The sequence below is a fragment of the Prionailurus bengalensis genome, chromosome A1 (assembly GCF_016509475.1).
Source record: "Prionailurus bengalensis isolate Pbe53 chromosome A1, Fcat_Pben_1.1_paternal_pri, whole genome shotgun sequence".
In the NCBI taxonomy this organism is placed as follows: Eukaryota; Metazoa; Chordata; class Mammalia; order Carnivora; family Felidae; genus Prionailurus; species Prionailurus bengalensis.
The window spans coordinates 180,217,406-180,243,092 of NC_057343.1; the positions used below are offsets into that span (position 1 = coordinate 180,217,406).

Here is a 25,687-nt window from a genome sequence, read left to right on the forward strand (position 1 = left end):
TATGGTTTCCCCAAGTCATTACCAATGGCGTCTCTTTGTTGCAGATGGGTTTCATTAATTTCTAGGCTTTGGTGGATTTCCATTACTATTTGTTTTTGTTTCCAGATATCAACAGACTGGAGAAAGGGGGGGGGGGGCAATGAAACAACAGGGTCAAAAATTATTTTCATAAAGAGAGGGGGCCAGTTAATGATGGGAGAAAATGACAGCACACAGGTACCCTGCCCCCCCCCCCCACACCATCCTCTTAGCAAGTTGCTCTATTTGCACAGGATTTTAGTTATTTGTGTTTGTTACAAAGGACTTGAGGGTACTGTTGACCTTCCCTTCCACAAACCACTCTGATGGATCCAGCCAGCCCATCACTGATCTGCTAGGTAGGACCTCAAATGAGATCACAATTCTGCAAAGAGGAAAGAAGTCACAAAATGCTTTCCTGGGTGACTCAGCACCAGTCTGGGGAGGGGGAAGGCAGTCGTTTAAGTGTGGAATGCTTGTCCTTTGAAAAAGTTCTCCCTAAAGAGTGAGTAGAAGGAATGGCCAAAGCTAATGAGCAAAAGGGTAGAAGAGAGAAGTAAATAACTGGCATTTGCTGATATGAATTAGAACCAACATTGCCTTATAAGAGGGAAGCAATGCAGTGATACAGAGAAATGCACTGAATGACATGGTCAGAAGTTTTAATAATCTGACCTCTTCTACTCATTTGCAAAGTCCCTCAGTTTCCCTTCCTATGGAGTGGGGGTAAGAGTAACTGACTCATCTCACGGGCTTATTGTCAGCATAAAGAAAACCTCAGATATGAAAGTGCTTAAACATTTATTAAGCCCTCCAGAAATGTGAGATCCTAGTATCATGGGTTTCTTGTTTCTTTATTTGTCATGCAACTCCAGAACACTGCTACCCAAGAAAGGGGCAGTGCTATGCTGTAGGAAATAGGTAGCTAGAATGTGTGCATCCCATGGGGCTTTTGCCCACAGATTTATCCAGAAAATGCTCTATCTTGCAGGCGCAACTTTTATCGAACTGGCCAAGATCTCAACAACTGCAGTACCTGCCAGAATACAGCGTGCATCATATACAGGTACCTGGCCACAACTCAGGCCTGCTCTGTAGAGCACAGAAGCTGTGGGGGCCGCAGAACAAACACCCTTGTAAACTCTCTTAGACATGTAAGGTCAAGTGAGAGGCAAAGACAGGAGGCCTTGGAATGCCTGAAAATTTTAAAGAACAAGGTGTTTAATTAGGAAATGTTAACATCTGGTTCCAAGACAGACATTGCTTTGTGTCCTTACAATAAGATCTGTGAGCAAATCCTTTTAATCACCCTACATTTATTGCACACTAAGTATAGGCACCACAACTAAGCTCCACATGCATATTTGCAACTCATTTCACAATTGCACCTTGTGAGGCAGGTGTTAATGTCCTCAGGGAAGTTGAGCCATTTGACCCAGCTTGCATTAAACATTTTCAGAGAACAGAACGGGTCAGACTCAGGACTCAAGTCCAGATCTTTCTGATGACAAGCCCTATGATCTCAATTATTCCACCATGCTGCCCCTTCCTCACAGTAGCAGTCACCTGCCAAGCATGCACTATGTGTCAAGAATCGAGCTAAGCACTTTGTGTTCATTACTAAGCACATCATTTCCTTCTGGCAGAGGGTAAGGTTGCTGCAATAAAGTAGATTTTTATAAGCGGTTGATGGGAAAAATCATATAGTGATAAGTACACTAAACTTGAAGTCAAAATCTCCAAGTTTGATGCCTGCTAAATTACCTGGGGCTCAGTTGCCTCACCTATGGAGTGGGAACAATTATCCCTATTAAGTGTTGCCAAGAGGAGCAAATAAGATCAGATAAGTGAAAGTCTTTTGTAACTGCAAACTTCTATACAAATCCAAGGGCTTATTACTGTTATTACTAGAAAGATCAATGCCCCCTTAGCTGGAAGTCCACTTTTGGTGGCACAGTAGAAAAGTGGTCAAAAGCAGTCATTTCAGTTGATGGCATCTAATTTTGTTTGACTAAAGTATACAGTTTTGCTCTCTATTACTTTTTCTATCTTGGAGGAGAAAAGCAGCAAGAGCCTGAGCAAATTGAAGCCCAAACTGTGTTGCCAGTGTCTTTTTAAAATCTCTCATTCTCTTTAGCAGAATCCTGAGACTTTGTCCTAACAAGGGATTGGGGGTAGGCAGAGGGGTGCTGGAACAGGAAGTCAGGAGCCTCCTACACTTAGATGGGGTCTTGGGCATTTTCTAAGTGCACCTTATATCCCCCCATCTTAAGCAAATTTTCTAATCACTAGAACAAAAATTATCAAATGTCTAGGGGAACCTGGGTGGCTCAGTTGGTTAAGCTTCCCACTCTTGACTTTGGCTCAAGTCATGATCTTACAGTTTGTGAGTTTGAACCTCACCTCTGACTCTGTGCTGTCAGGGCTTGAGATTCTCTCTCTCTCCCTCTCTCTCTGCCCCTCCCCAACTTGTTCTCTCTCTCTCTCTCTCTCAAAATAAAAAAATATTTTTACATAAACATAAAAAAATTATTAATTGTCTATACATTTAGGAAGGGCAAAAAACTATTCATCATAAATAAGAAGAATTATTTTTAACTTCCATTTAAATTTTGGATGATCTCTTTTTTTTTTTTTTTCAGCAGCAGATGATGTATTTTCTACTATCTTAAGATGACTTTTTATTTAGCTCTGTAAGTGAAAAGGACAAGTGGTTATTTCCCAATCTACTGTGAGCTTCATGGCCTGGCCTTGGGCAAATCATTTCTGGCCTCTGAGTTTCTTCATCTGAAAAATGAGGGCCTTTAATTAGATGGTCCCTATGGTTCCTTTCAGTTCTGACATTCTGATATTTTATGCTAAATTGAAAGTGGCAATATTTGACTAAACTATGACCTTCCAACAAGTCTGAGAATGTTTGCATTTTTCTGGTACTTACTTCAAAAATCCCAAGCAAACATTCTAAATTAAGTGACACCCCTGGATGGGTTAGCAAATCGTCACACCCACATCCCTTTCCAGTTTTTCAAGAACAGCTATTGTATGTATCCAACCCTTATTACCATTCAAAAGCAGACTGCTCTCCCAGACATTATCTACAGTCTTGTATCTAAGCCATTGCAGAACGGGCAATTAATTTGATGAAAGCAAAGAGATCAGAACAACATCCCCGTCAGGGTAACAGTGGGAAGATGAGAGTTGTCAATTTTTTTTTTTAACATTTCAAATGACTTCAAACCTTGTGTTGTGCCCTGGAAAGTCAAATCTTACAAACTAATGAATAAGTGATGTGAAATATTCATCCTCAGGCCTTGTTAAGCTGCAGTTTCTCTCCTTGGTGATGGATGGGCCCAGTGCACATCACTGTACATAAAGTACATGGGCGTGTGATGAGTTGCCTGCTGGGTCTTCTATGGAGATGTTGCTGCTAAGTTAACAACATAAGGTTTTCCAAGTGGCCCCATCAGCCAAAGGCTATGGCTCTGCTACATGTGAGGTCATCAGTTCTATCCCATTCATTCTCCCTGCTCTACGAGCCTTCTGGGTGCCCCCACCCCATGTCTCCTTGGCTTTCTTCTTACTGGGGATCATTCTGGCAGACCCTACCTCACCAAGGAGAATAGCACTAACACCAATGCCTACAGAATCCATGCATATCTCTCAGGGGCTCTCAGAGGCTTCTATACAGCCAGCAGAATGGACTCTTTGTTAATGTGACTGCCATAGGTACCAAGGCAAGAGTGTGGAAATTGCCTCTAGATGTCTCAAGCTGGTTGCAGGCTGTTTAGTCCCCAGTCACTCTCCTCACCTCTCCTTAGTATTAATCCTAGGACAAGTTACTCAAAGGATTGGGTGAATGCCCATGTGGTATCTAATGTGGTTCCAACATTAGACAACATTGAATTACCTGGTGAGAAGGTTGTCCTTTTTTCAAATTTATTTCGATCCTTCTGCTTATCTAGGTGGGGTGGGGTGGGGTGGGGTGGAATCTGAATTTGGTACTAGAATATCTTCAAAGCCTTTCTAATGCTTGCTTATCACATGCCTTTGCCAAGAGAGAGCAGCTCTCAGGTTCATAGCCATAGGCAAGCAACAGTATCCGGCCAGAAGGTAATCATTTTACATGTTTTACTTAAGTTTTTAACTTTGAAAACTAGTCCCCCCTATATATCCATTGCAAGTGATACAGGTCTCCATTTTCAAAAGTGATATTACTTGTTTTGTATAAATGTTCAAGTTTAAAAGTGAATTGATTTAGAGAGGGAAAAAAAACAAGTAAATAATTGTGCAGATGGCATGGGGAGTTTCACAAAGACCTTAGAGGTGGTACATAAAGGATGAAGTTTGGGAAATGCTGTCCTAAGGGATAAGCTCCTTTCCCTTTTCTCAAGGGCCTGGGGTCCCTCCATGCCATATTCCTCTTCCTGTTCTCTGCTTTTCTAGCACTTCATCTTCACATCCACGACCACGGACACTCTAAAAATAATCACAGAGCCTCTTCGGAGGTCTTTGGCTACACCGATCATGCATTTATTTTCTGTACATAGATCCCAGGAAAATAGCTGCTTGGTTTAAGTTGTAAAATGTCTCAAATGTTTTAAGGAAAAAAATAGGAGGTCTTTCTCAGAAAAAAAAATTCTCCTCCCATCTAAGTGTGTTGCTTAGGAAATGGAAACAAAGTTCAGGCTACACATTTACCATTTGAAATGGCTGAAGGAATGAGGTTGGCTACGTAGGGTTTGAAAGGTGCTAGAGAGCAGAGAGCAGCAGAAAATCTGCAGTTTGTAAGAAAGTCGACCTGGACGGCTGTCTCCTGCCTCCTCTGCTCATCCTTAGCCTCTTTTCATGGCTTTCACTACGCTCATGGGTCTAAAGTTTATCTCTGTGACACTACCCTTCCCTACCTTTCCATGAGCTTGCTCTTTCCCCTTCTCTCTCTCTCTCTCTCTCTCTGTGTCTCTCTCTCTCTGTGTACCTATGAATATTTCCATATTTGTACCTCAAAACCACCTCAGATTCACCATTTATCAAAACACACTCCTTATTTTCTCCTACAAAATTAATTCTCTTCCTGTTATTTAGTTTGCTCAACACCATTGACCATGGCTCCATAAACTATAGTCCCCACTGCCTCACTCTTCTCCCTCATAACACACATCAAATAGGCTACCAATTCCACTTGCTAAATCCATCCCCTTTAGCTTCAGCCCCTCTGTCTCTGGTCAAGGCCCTCATCACCTGTCACTTGAATGCTACCTCATCTTGTTGCCATCAGTCCCTTTTGCCCCATCCCAAGTAATCCTCCACATAGATTGCTAAATTACCCAAAAAGTAAAATCTTAACATGTCACTCCCCTGCTAAACAATCTTGCCGTGGTTCCTGCTGTTGCATTTAGCTAATTTTTCAAGGCTCTTTGAATGTGATACTAACCTTCTCACCTGCTGGGTCTCCTATTTCTCCCCAGTCACAAGGAACTGGGCTAGCTTCAAATACTGTGTGTTCTATCACATGTTGGTGCTTTTGCATAAGTCCCCTCATTTCCTGGAATGTCTTTTCCACCCTGCTTTGTCTGGGAATTTCCTCATGTTGTTCCTCTGGATAACCTTACATTCCTTCCTATGGAGGATCCCCATGGCATGCATGTCCCTCTGCTATACCATTTATCCTATTGCATTATAATGTAGTGTTGATCAGTTTCTTTCCTTCAATAAATGGCTAATATCTCAAAGTTGTGGGACAGTGTCTAATTCATAGTTGTCACTCAGTAGATACTTGTCAAAAAAGGGAACACTAGATTGACTGGGGCAAAGATAAAAAGCAGTGGTGGGATTGAGACATTTAGATGGTCCAAAAGTAAAGCCATTATTACCATTTGTGTGTGCCCCGACCCTTAGTTAATTGATGAAATGTTCTTATTAGGGAAGGAAGGCTTCTATGCGGCAGGTCCTCAGTAGATAATTTTGAACTGAATCATACACCTGAATGTAATACAGAGCTTGTCAATTTTCAAATACCTGGATTGCTACATACTCTCAACAAGATGGAACCTAATCAAATCTTCTTTTGATGACTCAGAGAGCTTGTTGCAATTTCACAGGACATTGAGATCCTCGTTCATCATGGCCATCCAATATTACTGCCCAGTACACTTCTGTACTGGCTGTGGTAAAAAGGCAAAGTTTGATTTGTGGCAAACCACAAACTCCCTCTACGCTCCAGTATCTCCCTTCTCTGGTATCTGATCTGCCCCCAATGATGTCTTTGGAAGAGGAGATTAAGACATTAGAGATCTGTGGTCTTTCTTGGTAAAATATCAAAACCCAATGTGGTGAGCAGAATAATGGCCTCACAAGATATTCACATTCTAATTCCTGGGCACTGTCAATATATTACCTCACATGGCAAAATAAACTTTGCGATGTGATTAAGGATCCTGGGATGGGATGAGTGTCCTGGATCGTCCAGGTGAGCCCAATTTAATCATAAGGATCTCTATAAAGGGAAGAGAGAAACAGGGGATACAGAGTCAGAGGAGGTACGCAATGGAAGCAGAAGTTGAAGAGAGGTATCACAAGCAAAGAATGTGGACAGCCTCTGAAAGGTGGAAAAAGCAAGGGACAAAACTTCTCACAGAGCCTCCAGAAGGAACAGAGATTTGCTGACACCATGACTTAGAGTTCTGGGGACTTCTGATCTCCAGAAGACTGAGAGTACCACTGGTGTTGTTTGTCACCACTCATGTGTGGTGATTTGTTTCAGCAGCAATAATAATACAAGCAGATTAAACCCTGATGATTAACAAACTACTCACATCTAACTCAAAGTCAGTTTATTTGACTTTTTTTTTTTTTTTGGATGATTTTTACAACTATGACGGCTAGCTGAGGACAGGGATCTGTTGGGAAGAAAATCAGGGGAAAGAAATAAGAAGTTTCTATTATTACTTGTCATTATAAATACCTTTTGTTCTCACCTGTAATCCTCACAACCATGTGAGATAGATAAAAACACTCCCATTTTGTAGATGAAGTAACTGAAGTTCAGGTACTTGCACAGTACTCAGATTATACAAGTGGGAACAGGTGAGTGAGACACTCTCACATTTAGTCTGAAGCTAGTAATGACAAGATTGGGATGCTGTTCTAGGACCTGCTGGCTAGATTCCACAGCATGCTATGTTCAGAGTCAGACCTATTTGAGGAGTGTCAGCAGAACATTACATGACTAAGTTCTCCTCAGCCAAGGGCATCGTGAGGGCTTGAGTTGAAGACACAGGCCTTCAACAGTGTTCTCAAAGGGTGATCATGGACTACCTGTATGGCAGTCTCCTGGGTATATGTGAATACTGGTCGCTGGCCTTCACCCCCAACCTGCTGGAGAAGAGGGGTGGGGTGGAGGATGGGAGTCTGGTTACAGCAAGCTTCCTGGGAAGGTCGGATCCATTATAGCTTCAGAGACATTCAATCAGGGTCTTGAAAAGAGGGGGTGGCAGTTGATTCACTAGGCACTTTTGTGACAAACAGCTTACATGTCTATGAATAGAAAATTCTTGCTAATAAAATAGCCGAGTAAGTAGTTTTTGTCTTAAATACATCATTAGAAAGATGACTTTCCCTTCTAATTACAGGTTTAGGTGGTCATATACAGACCTAAATAGGGGGTGCAGGTGAGGGTGGACACAATGGGAAAGGAAGAGAAGGTCAGGGGGCTTGCTCACAGAGTAAGTGGAACTTTTGAGGCCTCCTGTTTCCAACGAAAAGGGAAAACGAGTCTCTGTCAGTCCATTTTGAGGTCCAGGCTTGCCTTATGCATTACTTAGGCTATTCATTTGTAGTCACTCCTTCCTGCTACATCTCCCAGCTCCTCGGGCCTCATCTGAGATCAGAAATGAAATGGCAATCCTTGCCCACATTCCTCTTCCAATTAAGGTTAAGACCAATTAAAGCCCAATTCTGCTGCCAAGCCAAGAGAGCAAATGCTAGGAACTATCCTCTGGTGAGTCCTGGAGGAGCAGTCACAAACACTAGGTGGGGTGGGTATGCAAAGTGCTGCCCAGCACCACCACCCCCTGTTCAGGAGAGGGCTATAGTCAACCCATGCTCGTGAGCCAGGTAATATGCATGACACTGAATGCCAGAAGCCTCCACCACCATTTCCTCAAGCTCCACAGACCACAGGCTGCATTTTCACCATTATTGATTCCTCCACTGTTATAACTCCTTCTGGACCAGACAGAGATGTTAAGGATATGCAAGCGCCTCTCCGTGTACCCGGCAACCAGCTTCCTCATTCCCGGTGTCTCTCCCTTACAGTTTTGATATTCAGAGCTCATTAGAAGGCGCCTCTCTGGAACGCAGGCCAAAGTCTTACAGCTGTGTGCCCTGCAGGAGAAGCCAGGCCAGGCCTGCACCTTACCAAGGAAAGAGGCTCTGGAGAACTACGTGAGCCAACTAGGGGTCAGCAGCCCTGAGCGTCTTCCTTGCGTTTCCATCTGAGGTGATGCTTTCTGGCCATGGGGTCTTGGCCTGCCACTTAAAGCTATTGCCTGACCAGAGAAAAAGGCCTTAGTTTATTAGAAATGTGATATGCACCCAGGCCTGTGGGTTTAGTAACCGACTTTCCACTTAAATTATTTAGTATTTTTCCTTTTGTCTGCCTCTGATGCTCTCCCAGTGTGGAGCTGGGTGAACTGTGAGAGCTTTCTCTGCCTTCCAGCCACAGTCCTCCCTCTGGCCAGCAATGAAGTCCACAATGAAAAATAATTATAAATTACACAGCATATCTGTTCTTTCTGGTAACCACAGATGCACTTGCAGCCCTCACCACATTTCAGTCCAGACTGAGCAGCATTTATTGCAAACAATGGAATGGGAACATTACAGCAATATCATCCAGTATCCCCCAAACAACTGCCCCAAACATGGTTCAAGCTATCTCTTTAGGAAACAGATATAGAGTTTGGGGTACAGGTGGAAATTTCTCTGAGCCCTGACAGGTTGATCCCCAAGACATTTGCCCCTAGCCTCTGTTTCTCTCAGTAGCTTTATCCCTTTCTTTTCTGTAGAATGCAAGGAGAAAGTATGATTTATTGCATTGGCAATTTATCTGAAATAAAAATTAAACCCTATTTTAATGCATTAATAGCTAAAGAGGCTGAAACATGCCATAAATATAAAATCAATCAAGTTGAGAATTTCACAGGAATAACAAATGGATGGCTGCTGGCACGGAGGCCACGGTTGACCACAGAATGACCCAATCTTTATTTCTCTGTCAAGTTAATGTAACAATCATTACCATTTGTTGAACCAGGCATGGTGCCAGGCGCTTTGCTAAACACTGGACATGTATCATCTCACTTCGGACTCCCAACAAACAACCCTAAAATGTGGGTATGGATATTGTCACTTGGCAGATGAGGACACTAAGACTCAGAGGGGCTGCATGAAGACTTGTCCAAGATTCAGTGGAGCCAGAGCTCAAACTGATCCTGCATTCAGGAGATTTTCCTGCCCCTCTTACCTTTTGACCTTGCATAATCAGTGAATATATGTTAAAGTTCTCTGACATGGCCTGCCCTTTCTGAAGGCCTAACCTGAAGGCCTTCTTGACACAGAGCCACAGAACACAGAGCACAGATCTCTTTCATAGACAGTGATCAGCAGTGAAGACTTCTACAGCTTGGTTCTGCTTATCTATGTACCAAGGAGAGCACCTGTGATTCTCTGAGGATTCGTCAGCAGACAGATGCCCTAGGAGAAGAGATGCACTTGCCAACTTAACATGGATGCAAGTTGTGAAGCTTGAAATTACACCCTATAAATAATGAGAAAACTAGTCGTTAGAAGAAAGTTTTAGGAACAAAATCCCTTCTATGCTGGGGTGGGGAGGGTATTGGGAGGGAGAAAACAAACTAAAGCCCCTACTTTCCCAGACTGTAATTCTTCCCCAGAGACACTTTCCAAAGCAGCATGGTTTATCCAAGTGGATAGGAACCAAACTATCCTCACTGATTCCATTGATTCTTACAGCTAATTCTTTAAAAAAGAAAGTGACAGGAGGTCAATAAATCTGTGGTTCACTTGGGTTCCATGGTAAGAGGGGCCACAGAAGCTCTCTGATGCGCAGAGAAGATGAAGAGATGGAGAGGGGTTTGGAAGATGTTTTATCTTCAGGAAGATGCTGTGGATCATTAATTTCTCAGCCAACTTGCCTGGAGTGTATGGTTTATGGAAGTGGCTTATCATCTTTTCTCTTTATAAAAGAGCAAGACTCACCTAAGAAGGAAGTGCACAAAGCCTACCGCAGACCTCAGCAGCCTACAGTAGACCCAAGATTGCAGAGCCCCTATATTGCCTTGAGTAAGCTGCCTCCTAAGGGGGTTCCCATCTTCTCTGGGATGCAGTGTCACAGTCAGAACTGCTCTGCAATCTAGAAACATTATTACAGAGGCACCTGGGTGGCTCAGTCAGTTTAGCATCCAACTCTTGACTTCAGCTCAGGTCATGATCCCAGGGTTGTGGGACTGAGCCCTGTGTCAGGCTCTACACTAGAAGGGGAGCCTGCTTAAGATTCTCTCTTTTCCTCTCTCCCTCTTCCCCTCTCCCCCACTTGCACTCTCTCTCCCTCTCTTTCTCTCTCAAATTAAAAAAGAAGAAGAAGAAGAAGAACAAGAAGAAGAAGAACAAGAAGAAGAAGAAGAAGAAGAAGAAGAAAAAGAAACACTATTACAAGGTGTATTGGTCAACTGGGTCATAAAGTGCCCTTCATGCAGCCCAGCCCCAGGTTAGGTCTGGTGTCACAGGGGGCAGTGAGGTCATTAAGGTGCACCAGGCCTTGGTCACCACACCTCACCATCCCTACCCCATACATATTGGGCAACTAGAATCTCACATAGAGACTATTATGTTCTTTCAGTGCAATATATCTTAGTATACAAGCTTTGGAGCTAGACAAAGGAGGCTCAAATCCTGGCTCTATCACTGACCAGTGCATGCTCTTGGCAGAATATTTAACCTCTCCTTGGCTCAGTTTCCTTGTTTGTAAAATGAAGTTAATTGAGAAATACATGAGACATGTAAGAATTACTGAACTTGTAGTATAGTATCAACAATATGGATTACTACTAGTTCTTCTCTTTCTACCCCCTTCCTCTCCCTCCACTTCCTCCTCCTCCCTGCCTTCCTACTTCTCATTATTGTTATTATTATTCACTTAAATACTACATGTCCTCACCTAATGCAGTACAGGTCCTCTCATTCTTTCTTCTTCTTAGAATAAGACCCCCAGTAATAGACAAGCCCCAGGCTAAAACATTTGACCCCTCTTTAGGAAAAACAAAGGACTAGGAATCAGGAGACCAGGCTTATATTCTGATCATAATTCATGGTATGACTTCCCTTTGCCAACCCCTTTTGTCAGTTAAATGGGGATAACAATCTTCCCATATTTCTGGGCTATTGTAAGGGTAAAATAAAAACACAGATTTGAAATGTTTGCAGTTTGAAAGTGCTATATAAAAGTAAGAGGTTTCCACTGTTTGTTTCTATATAAACTTTTATCTCCTTTTGGCTCACCCAACTTTAGTTTGCCTAGTCAAGATACTACATCCAGAAACCAGCTCTATTGTTTGCTTATATATTTATGTATTTATCCTCTTTTTGCTTCTCACTATTTCTTCTTCTAGACAAGCCATGACTTAGGCTTCTCGCTGCTTCCAATTACCTAGAAAAACATCCTTCTACTTTTCACCTAGCATGATAGCTGAAGCATTGATCTGTCAGTTAGATTAGTGAGGTGCCCTCAAGAGGAAAAGCTCTCTTCCATTTCTACTTTACACACAGCTTACTTTCTAAATCCAATGTGGTGCCATGCACAGTCATCTTGGGTAGGAAGGGCTTTAAGGCTCCCCAGTGAACTCCTCAGTGCCCCCACCCCTGAACCAGGTGTTAGGTATTCCACACATCTTCAAAGGACTAGCCTCACAGACCTTGAATACTCTGGACTATCTCAATGGCTCCAGGCCTGAATCCCATACTGTAACAATTTCTTGACCACCGTTTGGCCCAAACTGTGAGCCAGAGCTCTACACAAGCTAGGCACTCAACATTTCCCTCCTCCATATGGAATATGAATGCAGAAGATGATAAGAGTGGCAGGGTAGGGAAATTAAGAGGAAGAAAAGAAGCAGAGGTGAGGCTGGAGAAGTTACTGGTGTTCTATGTCAATACGAACCTACAAAGAACCCTCTGATAAGACTTTACTTGAATTCTTACCAAGTAGGCAGCTTATTTCCCTTTTTAAGAGGTTGCCAACTTGGTGTGGATTGGATAAGTAGGAAGTTAAGGGGTATCTCCTCTTCTCTACTCAGCCTCAAAATGAAAACAGATGAGAGAGGGCACTGCCCCTGCCTATTTATAAGGCAGCTGCTACCAAAACAAAATATACTCCCTCTCCTCCCCTCCAAACTAAACAGTAGTTTGTCAAACGGATGGATAAGAAGAAAAGTGACAATTTTCCTTTATGTTAATAAATTGCTTTGGTCGAAAACACATTAATCAATTTCTTTCCAAAGCATACATGCTTCCCTACACTATGCTATTTCCCTGGCCTTGAAAAAGAAAGTCACTTTCAATCCCTTTAAATTGTCAAGACCAGTGGGGACAGTTGCAGGAGCGGGGTGGGGAGCCCTAATGATTATAATGGAACCCTGTGGTGTTTCCATAGAAACATAAAGATGTGTTCTTCCCCGAATGTATACCGAGGGGAGGAGTGAAGAATGATGTTGCCGACAAGGTGTACAATTACTGAGGAGCTAAAGGTGTGAGTGAGGAGGTAAGGCATTCAGTCCCTAAGATAGGGAGACAAAAGACTTATTGAAGAGTGGAGTAGGCAGAGACCATATCCTACATGAGGACATTTCATCTGTTATTTTGTCCCATCTGCACAACTACCCAGTGAGGTAGCTTTATAATCTCCTCTTTCAACTGAGTCTCAGAAAGAGTAGCAACTTGCCCAAGGTCACCCAGCCAGTAAGTGGTATAGCCTTAGTTCAAACCCAGGAGTGTTCTACTCAAGAGCCCCTGTTCTCTTCTCTATATTGTGCTGAACTTTAAATTGTAATGAGGAGACTGAGTTTACATTGTCTCCTGGCTCTTCTCTCCCCAGGCATGCCAATTCTATACACATTCTGGAATCACCCAGAGCATTATGTTTTCTAACTGATATTAGGACACTACTGTGAGTCTTGGCAAACTCAGGTGATTTGCTGTTGTTGTCATTTGTTTGTTTGAATTATGAAGTCAGAGAAATGTTACAGATGAGAGGAAGGAGGCCAGTTTATGTGTATGTTCGTATCATTTGGTAGACATATATGGATGAACAGTTGGCAAGTAGGGGTAGTGGGATAAATGCAAAGCATATTTGTAAAGCAACTGTTAGTTTAATCACATACCTCAAATACTGGGATGTAAGATCCACTAAAGCAGTAACCACATCTGTCTGTCTTACTATTATCCCTGCAACTGAGCACAGTGTCAGGCCCAGAGCAGGATACACTGGCTGACCAGCTGGTTGGCTGGCTGGATGAATGGATGGTAGGTAGGATGGATGGATGGACGGATGTATGAATGGATGGATAGACACATGGATGAGTGGTTGGATACATGGATGGTTGGCTGGCTGGCTGACTGGATAGATGGGTGAAATATCCTATACCAGAAAGCACAAGAAATTCCTGGAACGAGCAGGAGTACCCACTTCCTTGGGCTCTATCTGGTGCTCTAAGATTAAGGTCATTTTTGTGCCTTTGGGGGAAGGATAGGGATATTTCAGGAGGTAGAAGAACTGTGAATATGGATGTTCCCTACCTGTGAACTAGTGCTAGAGGGGGTAAGAATCAGAGTTTGCAACATACTGCTTTACCAGCTTTCCTTGAAGCAGTGCAGAGGTTGCTGAACAACTCTTCCCCAGCCCCCAAATCCATCTCTTTAAGTTTCCACAAGGGAGAGTGAGGTGCAGGTAGTGCAGACAAAAATTCACCCCAGGCCCAGAGACAAAGAGGAGTACAATGCTGATACTGCATCCTGGAAGGAAAGCCTCACTGTTTGAGTCTGTGGATGCCTCTGCTCACTGACCTAGCGAATCCTGGGCTGTGACTAAAATGCCCCTAATAGCTCTTGATGTTGGCTATCATTTACTGAGGACACAGAGCCACTGGACTACCAGCACGAGGAGGCCAGAAATAATGTTTATCTACCATTCCTTCCCTAGCACCTAGCATAGGGCCTGGCACATGGGTGATAATAAATATTTGTTGAATGACTGACTGAAAACTTGATGCCTTGCTCTGAGCTGAACTTCTTAAATTTCACTGAAATCCTATGAGTAGATATCATGTTTATTTTGCAGATGAAGACACTACTGCTTAAAAATAAGAAATGACTTCCCCAAGATCTCACAGCTAATCAGTTGTGGAGCTTTGCTTTGGAAAATACAGCCATTATGTAGGTCATCCATCCAGGAGTATATCTTTATAGAGGGCACCAGGGAGAAATGGAAAAAGAAAGGATGACACCAAGGAGAAGAAAATCTGGGCGAAGCTTATCAAAACTACAGAAATGAAATAATCAGAAACACCTTCCCAATACTCCCTAAGCACTGACACCCCATCCGTCTGGCTACAAAACATGCCATCTGGCTCTTCTGACTCTTTAGCTTCTTCCATCTCAGAATGCCCATTTGGGGACTTCATTAGTCATGCATGACAACCATGATTTGCCTTTCCAGCAGCGCTTAGTCTGATCCTGGGTCTCTAAGAGGTGATATGGGATAGTAGACCAGGACCAAGTATCCTTTTAATGACAGCTCTTTTTCATCCCTTGCTGGTTAGAAAGGCTTTGGACATTCATGTCACATGGCAAACCAATGTGGGGTCTTTCGTCTTCAATATGAAACATTTCATTTCCCTTCATGCTAAGCAAGGAGAATGTACTGTTTCCATGACTCTGCATTTCCTCCCCTTTCCACACTCCTACACTGGTTACTCATCTTGGGCCATCTGAGGCCTCTAGAATGAAACCAGGTAAAAATACAGCTAAAAGCTTAAGAGCCTTCTTATAAGGATCTCATCACTGGAAACTCCTCCATAAGTAAATCTCCGAGGGAGGAAAGTGGACAATTAAGGGCAGAGGGAGCCCCTGCACAGCCTTCAGGGACATCTGCAGGATTCATTCTTTCTGGCCTGCCTCTCCAGCTTCTGGGAAAACTGAGCCCAAGTTATGAGTCAAGCTGACAAACCCTAACACACCTGCAGGCCTGATTCTCAGGCCCTCAAGGACACAGGATGTGTGAGTACCCACTATGAGCAAGCCAGAACTTCTGTACTCCCAGGCATCTGACTCTCTCAGCCTCTGGGAACCCTGATCCCCAAATACATCATGTTTAGCTCACAGACCTGTGTACAAATAATACAATGGAGTCTGTACATTAACAACTCCAAAACATACAAATAAAATAGCAAAGAAAAAAATGAAGATTAGGAAATGCCCAGTGAAGTATTTAAATATGTCTACATTGAGGAATATTACGTGGTGAATGTATATGGAAAGCTCTCTGAGACACATTGTTAAGTTGAGAAGCAAGGCAAAGAGCAAGACATAATGTATTAGTGGCAATAGTTGCAATGGTGACTCATAGAAGCTACCAAATATGGAAGCCTTACTACATGCCAGGTACTGCCCTAAACACTTCCTTTGTATTCTTTCACTTGGTTAATATACATATTAATTGCAAAGAAAGCTTTTGGAATAGTTGCTATTATTGTGTCCATTTTACTGATGAGGAAACTGAGTGGTTAGTTCTTTTGTATCTTCCCCTGTATTATTTAAATCTTTTATAATGAGACAGCTTTCATGCAAAATGTGTAAAAATAATTAGCAATTAGGGGCATTAAATAAATGTGAGAGAGATTGTAGCAATATTTACTGAACACCTACTATCAGGCTGTCATATTACATGTCTCATCCTCAAAAGGAAAGCATTACAGGTTCCAATTCAACCAGTGAGGAACTAGTGGTTGAAAGGGGTGGCACAGTTTTCCCAAGGTCAGCAGGTACCTAAGCATCTGGAACTTGATCTCAAAGCCTATGCTCTTCCATGTCAGTTAGATACTTGGTGATTCTAAATCAATAAGTGCTGATTTGAATTTACTTTCCTTCCTTCTCCTCTGTGTTTTTCAGTGTAGAATATGATTTTCGACAGCAGGAAGGCAGGTTCCATGAAGTTCTACAGAGTCTGGAGGAAGCAGAACCAGTTGAGGAGGCATCTCCCCCACCAAAGTCCCCAGCAGAGCCTCCAGTCCCTGAGAAACAGGACTTAAGGAGGAAAACCAAGAAAGTGAAGAAGAAATGCTTCTGGTGGATCTGAGCTTGTTGGGTCCATTCCCTTTGCCCTCCCCAAGTACCTCCCCAAGGTGGGGAAACCACTGCCCTCAGGCCTTCTCTACTTCTTAGCACAGGCCCCAGGTGGTGAGCCATTCAACTTGCAAAATGGGAAAGACTCGGGGCTGGTTTAGCTGCTGCTGGACACCTGACCACTAATCTCACCTAAGTGAGTGACACTTGCTGAGGACTTTATGGATACTAGAGTGACCACTTGCCTAGTTCCCTGTCACACATGACCAGTTCACATCCTTGTTTGAGAGCCTAGGTTCCTACCATGGGCAAAAACCCCATCACATCTTCTAAAACCTCCATGATGCTAAACACTCCCTTCCCATCCTGAGTTCATCATCCCAAAAGAAAAAAAAAATGTTGTGCACAACAGGAAAATAGAGGAATGTTATAATCAGATACCCCAGGGTGGGGGGTGGGGGCGGGGGGGGCAACTAGAAACATAAACTGGCAGTTTTCTAAGATATTGGCATACGTAAGTACATCAGAAGCGGGTAGGGCATAAAAATGCAAGATCACTTCATGGATTGGGTAATTTTCATTTTTAGTTAGCCCTTAGATCCCATGGGACCCAGATCCCATGTCATCTCATGCTATGTGAGCTTTACAGTCTGTGGCAGAGTAAAGTTATGGCAGGATATAAGGAACTTGTTGGTATGGCCATCCTGTAATTATAGTCGCGCAGGGCCTGCCTTAAACCATTGTGATTCTCAGCTTGGGGCCTCAGACCTGTTGGCAAATGGGTGGGACCTGGTTTGGGCTTGAACTTGAAGGTTCCACAGTTACTGTCCCTGCAATATTTAAGACCATGAGATCCAGCAGCCTGTCTGTCCGTTTCATCTCACCAGTAACATCAGACTAAGATAAAAACACAACACTGGTTCTTGTTCATTCATCCCAGCAACAGCCTTGTAGATAGGTCCCAAAGTATATTAATCTACACAATTTCACTTTGTGATGACCAGGTGATGGTCACCTGATTGAAGAAGCAGCAGGACTGGGGATGAGGATATATTTTCTTCCATTTTAGTATTAAAGACCTTTCCTTCCCAAAGTCTGAATTCTTTTGAAGTCTGACTCATTCTTTTGGCAAGATCCTCAAACATGTGGGTCCAGTCAAACTTGCATGGCTGAACAAACTACTATAATGTAATTAATTGCTACATACTCTTGGGGATAAGGGGTAGGTTGGAAAGGCTCGCATTCCTTTGCATTAAATTCTCTAGCAGCCTGTGGTTGCATTGATGCTGCTTAGAAAAGGGATCCTAAAGCTCCACAGGCACTCAATGAAGAAGGCATTTTATAATCCCCTTTGCTGAAGATCAGGTCTCTGAGTTAGAGTCTTTGCAGAGTGTACGTGGGATGTACGTACCCCACTGCAAATTGAGACTCACTGAACAAACCACTCCGACAGCTTCACCTTTCCCTGTCACCGTGCTGCAGTGCACAAAGCTATTTTGGTGAGAGTGAGAGGGAAATTTGGCAAAGAGTCTCAGCTTGCACTATTTAAGTCTTGGAATGTCATTCAAGATGTTCTCATTCTGTTTCTAGTGTAATGTTTAAACCCACAAAATGAGACTGGAATACATAACACTAAGTTGGAATTAAGATAAATACACTTGTCATACTTAAGAAGTCACATTTCAATAAGATATGCTACCACTGGCTAAAAGCCACAGATCTTTCTGTATCCACACAATCAACTCTCAGTTGGCCCCAACAGTGGAAAAGAACAGCACAGAAGATAATCCAATAAGACAAAATCATTTGGGATGTCTTATGTAATTTTATCTCATAGTAGAGCTTCCATCTTAATTTGCTTTGCTTACACCGATTTTCAAATTAATTTATATTCTTGGGTAGCATGCTGGGATGAAAATAATCCTGTTCCCGGAATTAAGAGATCCAGGCAACAGAACAGTCTATAACACTAACCTTTGGCAAATTGCTTAAATTTTCAGGGCCTGGTTGTCCATTCTTGAATGGAGATGTAAACACCTACTCTACCTACTTTGTGAGCTCTGTGCACATTCCAACATCAAAATGAGCAGAACGACCCAGAGCTCAGTTGGATCATTTGCCAAAGTTACCCTGGAACGATGAAGAGGTGTCTGAGGTAACTCACACAAAAGGATAATCCAACTCTTAAATGATGAATCTCACCTTGTCATACACTTGTATTGAGTGAGGGGCCTGAGATAAAGCCTCAACTGAATTAAATGAAACTGGGGTTGGAAAATTTTGACATTTTGAGAAAAAACAAACAAACAAACAACAACAACAAAAAATGAGGCTATATAATTCTATACCAAAGCACAACATAGCACTGCTCAGGCCACCAGCCTGAAACCAGAAAGGTCTCTTCTGAATACTGAACATTTAAAATAGTTAGGAGGGAAATGGATTCAGTAAACACCTTCCTGCTACACAAAAATGGTCATCTCCATGTTTTGAAGAACATACAGATACATATGCCAAACCTCTATCTATACTCGTCTACCATGTGAAATCACTTCTTTGTAAAATATGATGTAACATCTACCATGCTATTCTACAGAAATGCTGTACTTGAGGTTATATGATTTTATGGAGAGATATTAATTTGGCAAAAATTAGTTTTGTAAAATTGAAGGGAAAGAGACTCACATATCAACTTAAGTTGCAGGAGTTTGTGTAGCTGCTTTCTCTGTAGTTAAAAAAATAGGTACTCACTATACTTGGAACTTCATGCCAGCTCATCTATAGAGAGCACCTTCTTCAAGACTGTGTACCAATGTAAGGTTTTGTAAATTTCTAAACTGTTTTAAATGGGATATTATCTTTTGCAATAAACTTACGTATTTTTCCTAGGTTTTAAGACTCCATTACTAGCTTGGGTTGATTTGGGTTATAAATTTAAACTTAAGAAGGATGCCTCAACGGTCCTAGGGACAGGGATAATTTTCATTATAATTGCTTCTAATTGTGTTCCAGGAAAACAGATAAACAAAGAACACATTTACAATTTAGTGCCGCAATGATCACATGAAGCCCCACATGTCCTGAGAGTGAAGGAGGCAGTTTAAATCAATGGAATAGTTCCTAGCTTCATTTAGATGGATACACTTTCATATTTTTTATCATTATTGTGCCCATACACCTGAACTATAATTTATTCAACTTAAAAAAAATTTTTTAATAATTTTCTTTCTTCCTTAAAAGTTCCCTAAAAGGCAACTCTATATTACCACCATAAGGAAACCAATATGATGCTCCAAAAATAGAAGATGAAATCAAAATAATTTTATTAAACTCTTGCTAAGATTTTTGAGTGTTGAAGGTGTTAAGCCTGAGACCAGCTCTCTTTGTTAAAAAGGGAAATTAGCAAATATTCAACACATGCTAAAGCCACTTTAACACCAAACACATTTTCTACTTGACTAATCAGGACGTTTGAGAGAGAACTGAAAAGAAAACAACTTTCCCATTATACGATTCCTTTTTTTTTTTCCCTGCATTGTCCATGAGCCATCTAAAGCCAGCTTGTTTACCAATTTAAGGCGGGAAGAGTCATGGGCATAGAATCAGAAGTCTTGGGTTTGATATTATTCTGCCACTTTCTTTTTGCTAGGTGACTTTGGGAAAGTTAACCTCTGGGAGCCTCTGACTCCTTATAATACTGAACATAACCTTTGTTTTACAAGGGTGTCTGACAATGAAGTGAGTAAAAGCCCTGAGCACAATGTAGGGTACACAACAGGTGCTCACTAATTGCATATTCGTTCATTAGCTGATTGGAGTAAATTGGGAGAGAAGATGCAAGATGCCTTCATGGGGCTGCGGTAGGTTTTCAGAAGCAAGCTTAAGATTTTCTCAGTCAAAAAATGGTGTTGATAAGGAGTAAACTCTTCTTGCTTTTATTAAGACCAGAAACCATGACAATGAATTGTTAAGTGACAAAGTCCTCAGTGATCCAGAAGAATATGAATGTATATTAAACACAGCATAGCACTCTGAGAAACGAAAGATCCTTGTTGCATGGAATAAATATCCTTGAGGTGAAAGACACTGCAAGAGCTGGGTCCGTGCCATTTTCAGCATGAGGCAGTCAAGTAAGGCTCGATGAGTCGTCCAAGGGCTCACGGCAATCACTTGGGGAAGTCAGTGCTGGAGTAATGTAGTGGTGGGTGGAATATGTGAAGGTCGATGGGACCCCATGGCCCCGGGTTAGTTCCAGGAACCACTGACACTAAACTTGAGACCAATTCCGACTGGCAGGTTCAACTTCCTCATTAGCTGAGCAGAGGTCTCAATGCCCTTTGCTTGAAAAGGCTTTCATTTCGAGCTGCTCAAGGCAACTTGCTGTATGCTAAAAACATATTTTTTTTTAAGTCCCAAGAAACATAGGTGTTTTATGATCATTATGCTCATAAAGCATGGCTTGCAATGAAGAGCTGCCGGACAAAGCCACACCCAACCAACACTGTTTGTGTTTGGTGTAAACTATGTTTGACAAGCTTAAATTCAAAAGCCCTTTGAGCTTCATCTCAGCTTCATCCCCATCTTTTAACCAACTTACAGCTTGAATTCTTATTGATCACATCTATCACCCCTACTCCTGAGGTTTCCCAAATATATGATTTCAGCCTGCCTCCTACAGGACACTCAGCCCAGGAAGAGCAAACCTAGAGTTTGGTTTTCTCACTGCCAGATGAAGCCAGGTTCCAAGATAAACATGCCTCTCCTCCACTGCTGGCATCCTGTCCCAAACCCCTTCTCTCAGATGGCCTCCACAAATGTCCCAACTGGTCCCCCAACATATACTCCCTTTCCCTTGCAGCATATTCTCCACATTGCAGCAAAGACAATTACTGCAAAATTTAGATCTGACCCATGTCACACTCTGGCTTCCTGACAAATTTAGAAAGTAAGACCAGGTCTGTCACCCAGAAGGGCCCATCTGACTCTCCCATGGAAGCTTCCATCTCAGGCACTTCCCCTGTCTGCTCTACAGACCCATTATCCTAACACATCCTTAAGGATCTGTGTAAGCTTTTCTGTCTGCCCGGAATAATCTACTCTATGTCATCCTCCCCTGGTCAGTTTCCAGCTCTACTGGGACTTCCCAGGTAAGGTTTTCCAAGACTACTACCACCACCGTCCTAGATCACATGAAAAACTCCTTTTGTATACTCACCTGGCACCAGAGACCCCTCCATCAAAATTCTTGACACAGTTGACCTTGTACATATATTTGTGTCATTCTTTGATGACTATATTTCTCTCTCATTAGTCTATAATCTTCTTAAGGTAGGAATCATGCTTATTTTTGCTTACCTTTGTGTCTCTAGCACTTAGCATAATGGAATTCAAATATCTGATGCAGTAATAAATTAATGAATGAACTGGATCCAGTGGATCAACATGAAAATGATTCCCAGGGTTTTTTCATTTGTTTTCTTGCCTATCAGTCCTCCAGTGGGGATGGTGCCACTGGAATCTATAGGCTCTATCTTTCCCCCAGGAATATCCATCCTTCTACTGATTAGTAAGCAATGTGCTCAGGGCTTGTAATTCTACTATGGTCTACCTGGCACTCAGGACCCAGGAACGTCAAACCACTATCATCCTACCCCCACTGCCAACCTCCTAATACCTTTATTCTGAACGTTGACAGCCCAGTTTAACCTTGTTTCAGAACAAATTGCCATCATAATTAAATCCCAATGCATTTTTCACATTTTACCAAGATACTGCCTTACTATATGAAAGAGGAAATTAGTTTTGAAATTAAAGCAGATTGTTAACTATTTTCTCTGTAATGTTTTCATTAAAATGCCAAAATTTATTACATGTGACCTAGTCCCTTTTATAGAAAATGCAATTTAAAGGAGACAGGGTCTATGTAACTGAAGAAACATTTTAGGCAGAGGATTTTGCCTTGGTTTAAACCACAACTAAAATGAAAAGACAATAAGCATCAAACCAAAGGATTATTCGCTCCAAAGCAAATAAAGCATTTATTATCATGAATGGCCTCACAAATTCTTAGAATCCACAACCATATTATATTAAATTTCATTCAAATAAAACCATTTTTTTTTCTCCTGGCAAAACTTCAGTATGTATTTTTTTTTAAGTCATCAGCTAAACACAATGACCTCCCATTGGTGCTTGGGTTTGTTTTCACAGGTAGCACATGTGTTGTGATACCCTGGTTATGCTGACAGAAAAGCCTTCTTTCTCCTGAGCCAAATGGGCTGAGTCACTTTAATTGATGAAATTGAGAGTGGTTCACATAGCTCTTTCAGCAAGCACTCCAAGCCTGACTGAATCCAATCCCACATGCAGAAATCCCATATGGGTGATGGAGAAGAGAAGTCATGAGCTGTTGCCATTGTTTTTTGTTTGCTTGTTTGTTTCAAGATAGAAAACAATGTGCTGTCTATAGTTAGGGATCAAGGGGAGCAAATTCAAAGCCATGTAATGAACTCACCACTGACCTGAATGGATTTCCTGAATAGATCCTTCCGTCTTCACCAGAACCATGTATCCACCAACTCCAGGGAAACTTCTCAGATCAACCCCAGCCCTAATCACTTTTTTCCAACAGTTATTGATTCCCTTCTCTGTGTTGGTCAAGAAAATCATAGATGCAGGTTGCCTTATAGAGCTTATTATGGCCCAGAGAAGGGTGATGTGTTCTGACAATAAGCACATGTCCTTTTCTGATTCACGCACCTGTATGTAACACCCCACCTTCCCTCCTTTTGACCCTCTTAAAGCAGTCTTCGTTATTCTCTTGTGATGATCATTTGTCTTAAATTATAGCTATTTCTAGTCCTCCATTCACCCCTTCTTTCCCCACTATATGTTGTGTCCTGAGAGTGGGAACTGCTTTCCTCAGTTTGTAAAGTCAAGGAGGTCCTTGTTTAACTGAAATGAATGACTTCACCATCATGAGCCTTTGACTGTTCTATGTAGACCACTGTACTGGCCTTCAAGGGCTACTTTCTCTACTTTTCCAGCTCCCTTGGATCCAGCTCTCTCCTGGCTGCCTGAGGGATCTCTCTAAGACACACATCTGGCCATTACCTGGTTTTTACACCCTTAAAAGCACCCCACCAGCATCCTAGAGCATAACAATCCTCCCACAGCAACACAATTTCCTTACAATCTGACTGCAATCTAGTATGTATTGCCTAACTTCCTACTATTCTACTTCCCCCTATCCCTGCCTCCTTGTCATCTCGCAAAAAAGTCAGAGGCTATTGCATATCAGTGACTTAACACATGCTGTTCCCTCTACCTGGGACATTGTTCCATTACCTATCTATCATGGAAAATAATTTTCATTTGGGAGGAATAAATGAATATGAGCCAAGTTACTACTAATTATGATAATAAAGGCTCTAGCTTCTTGAAGTTAAAATGGGCTGTTAAATGCTTTGCTTCCATTAACTGATTTATTTCAAGGTAGCTTACAACCACCCCATTTTCCAGGAGAATAATTGAGGCTTAGAGGGTAATAGTAATGTGTCCAAGTGTACAAGTATGATGTGGTGAAGACTGGAGTGCCTTCAAGGTCTGCCAAGCTTGGGAGCCTGGGCTTTTACCTCCTATGCCAGACAGCAAGTTGCAATTTAAATGTCACCTCCTCTCTGTAACTTTTTCTGATCATCCCCCGCCCCTGCCATGGGATTAGTCACTCCATCCTCCCAGTACTCATGGAGCTTTGAACAGGCTGCTGCTTATATTATCTTGACATTTCTTTTGTCAAGCTCTCATGCACATCTCCACGAGGGAGCAAAGTCCTGGGGGACAGAAATTGTCATCTGAATCTCTATGGCCCTCTAGGTGTTTATCACATTGCCTAAGATGCTATATGTGCTTCATATATGATTGTTGAATGAACTTGGAGAAAATAGGGAGATGAAAACGTTAGGAGGAAAAACAATCCATGGTACAAAGACCAGAACAAGGCTAGAAGTACTGACTTCTGCCCCTGACTTTCTGCACAATTTTGAACAAGTACGTTCACCTCCATCCCCCACATCTGTCTTTAAAATGAAACCATCTGCCTTTCTGGCTTCACAGGCTGGTTAGAAGAAAAGTAAAATTATATACATGAAAATGCTTCAGTAAGTTTGACTATCTCATTAATTCCTATTTTTAAAGAAATAGTGTTTGAGGATTTTTTTTCCTGATTATAAAAGGAAAGCAAAATCATTTTAGAAAAAAGTGAAGCTACAGAAATGTACAAATCATGTGTCACTTAAGCAGAAGATATCAACATAATTTTAGCTTCAGAACAGAGTCTCTGGGCCTGACCTCTGGGAGATCCAGGGATTCTGGTGAGGGGCCACAGGTCTTCCCTCCCTGGCTTCCAGGATCCCTGATGGCTTTCTTTTTATTTTTGGGTCTTTTGACCCTTTCTCTATATTTAAGACATAGAATTTCCTCATGTTATTAAAAAATCATCATCAATATTTAATGACTGCACAAATGCATCATTGGATGAACATAGCATAAATCTAGAAAAAGGGGGTTCTCATCTTGAAGAGTCATTTGATGGCATTGATTCCTTTGAGTCCCTTTAGAAGGTCAACACCCAGGAAAGAACAGCATGGACCCTTGTGGGGGAGCCTGCTACATTCAAGGTCGTGCTGACAGGGTCTCTCAGGATGGCTCCAGCCCTGCAACAACATTCCCAGGGAAGGACCCTCTGTGATGGGATTTCTCCTTCAAGCTTTTGTAGCAGACATATGGCATCTGGTTTCATCTCAAGGGGGCTTTGTGCACAGCCCAGCTGTAGCAATAGCTTAATAATACTTCCCAAATCCAGGAGAGATCCCAAGTCAGGGCCACAAAATAGTTTGTCATCTGATACATAACATTTGCGTCAAAGCAAGAGAAGACTCCAGTACTGAAGGAGAATAATAATGGCTCTTTACCAAAGACCTGCTAGGTGGTAAGCCCCATGTGATGGGCTTTAGACATGCTTTTTCATCCAATCCCCACCATTATACCCCCATTTTATAGATAAGGGAACTGAGGAACAGAGAGCTGTGAAGTGAAAAGACTTCCTAGCTGTGGAATAAGGTCTTCTCACTCCTTAAGAAAAGTATGACCAGTTTCCAACTAGTAAAATCCTTTCAAACTCGAGACCTTGGGCCCCAACTCCACAGCCCTTAGAAAGCAATGTTGGGTGTGAGAGCACTCAGTCAATGCCCAAATG

General features: G+C 42.1%; 2 protein-coding genes across 2 annotated transcripts in view; one reads left to right on the forward strand and one right to left on the reverse strand.

Moving 5' to 3' along the window:
• The window catches only part of INSYN2B (inhibitory synaptic factor family member 2B), a 119,648-nt gene extending 102,774 nt beyond the window's left edge, over nt 1-16,874 (forward strand). The window contains exons 3-4 of the mRNA XM_043596194.1: nt 1,010-1,084; nt 16,258-16,874. Coding sequence (XP_043452129.1) covers nt 1,010-1,084; nt 16,258-16,444 — 262 coding nt within the window. The 3' untranslated portion in view covers nt 16,445-16,874. The remainder of the gene's footprint in view (nt 1-1,009; nt 1,085-16,257) is intronic.
• DOCK2 (dedicator of cytokinesis 2) overlaps nt 1-25,687 on the reverse strand; it is a 414,832-nt gene that overhangs the window by 198,984 nt on the left and 190,161 nt on the right. The window lies entirely within an intron of this gene.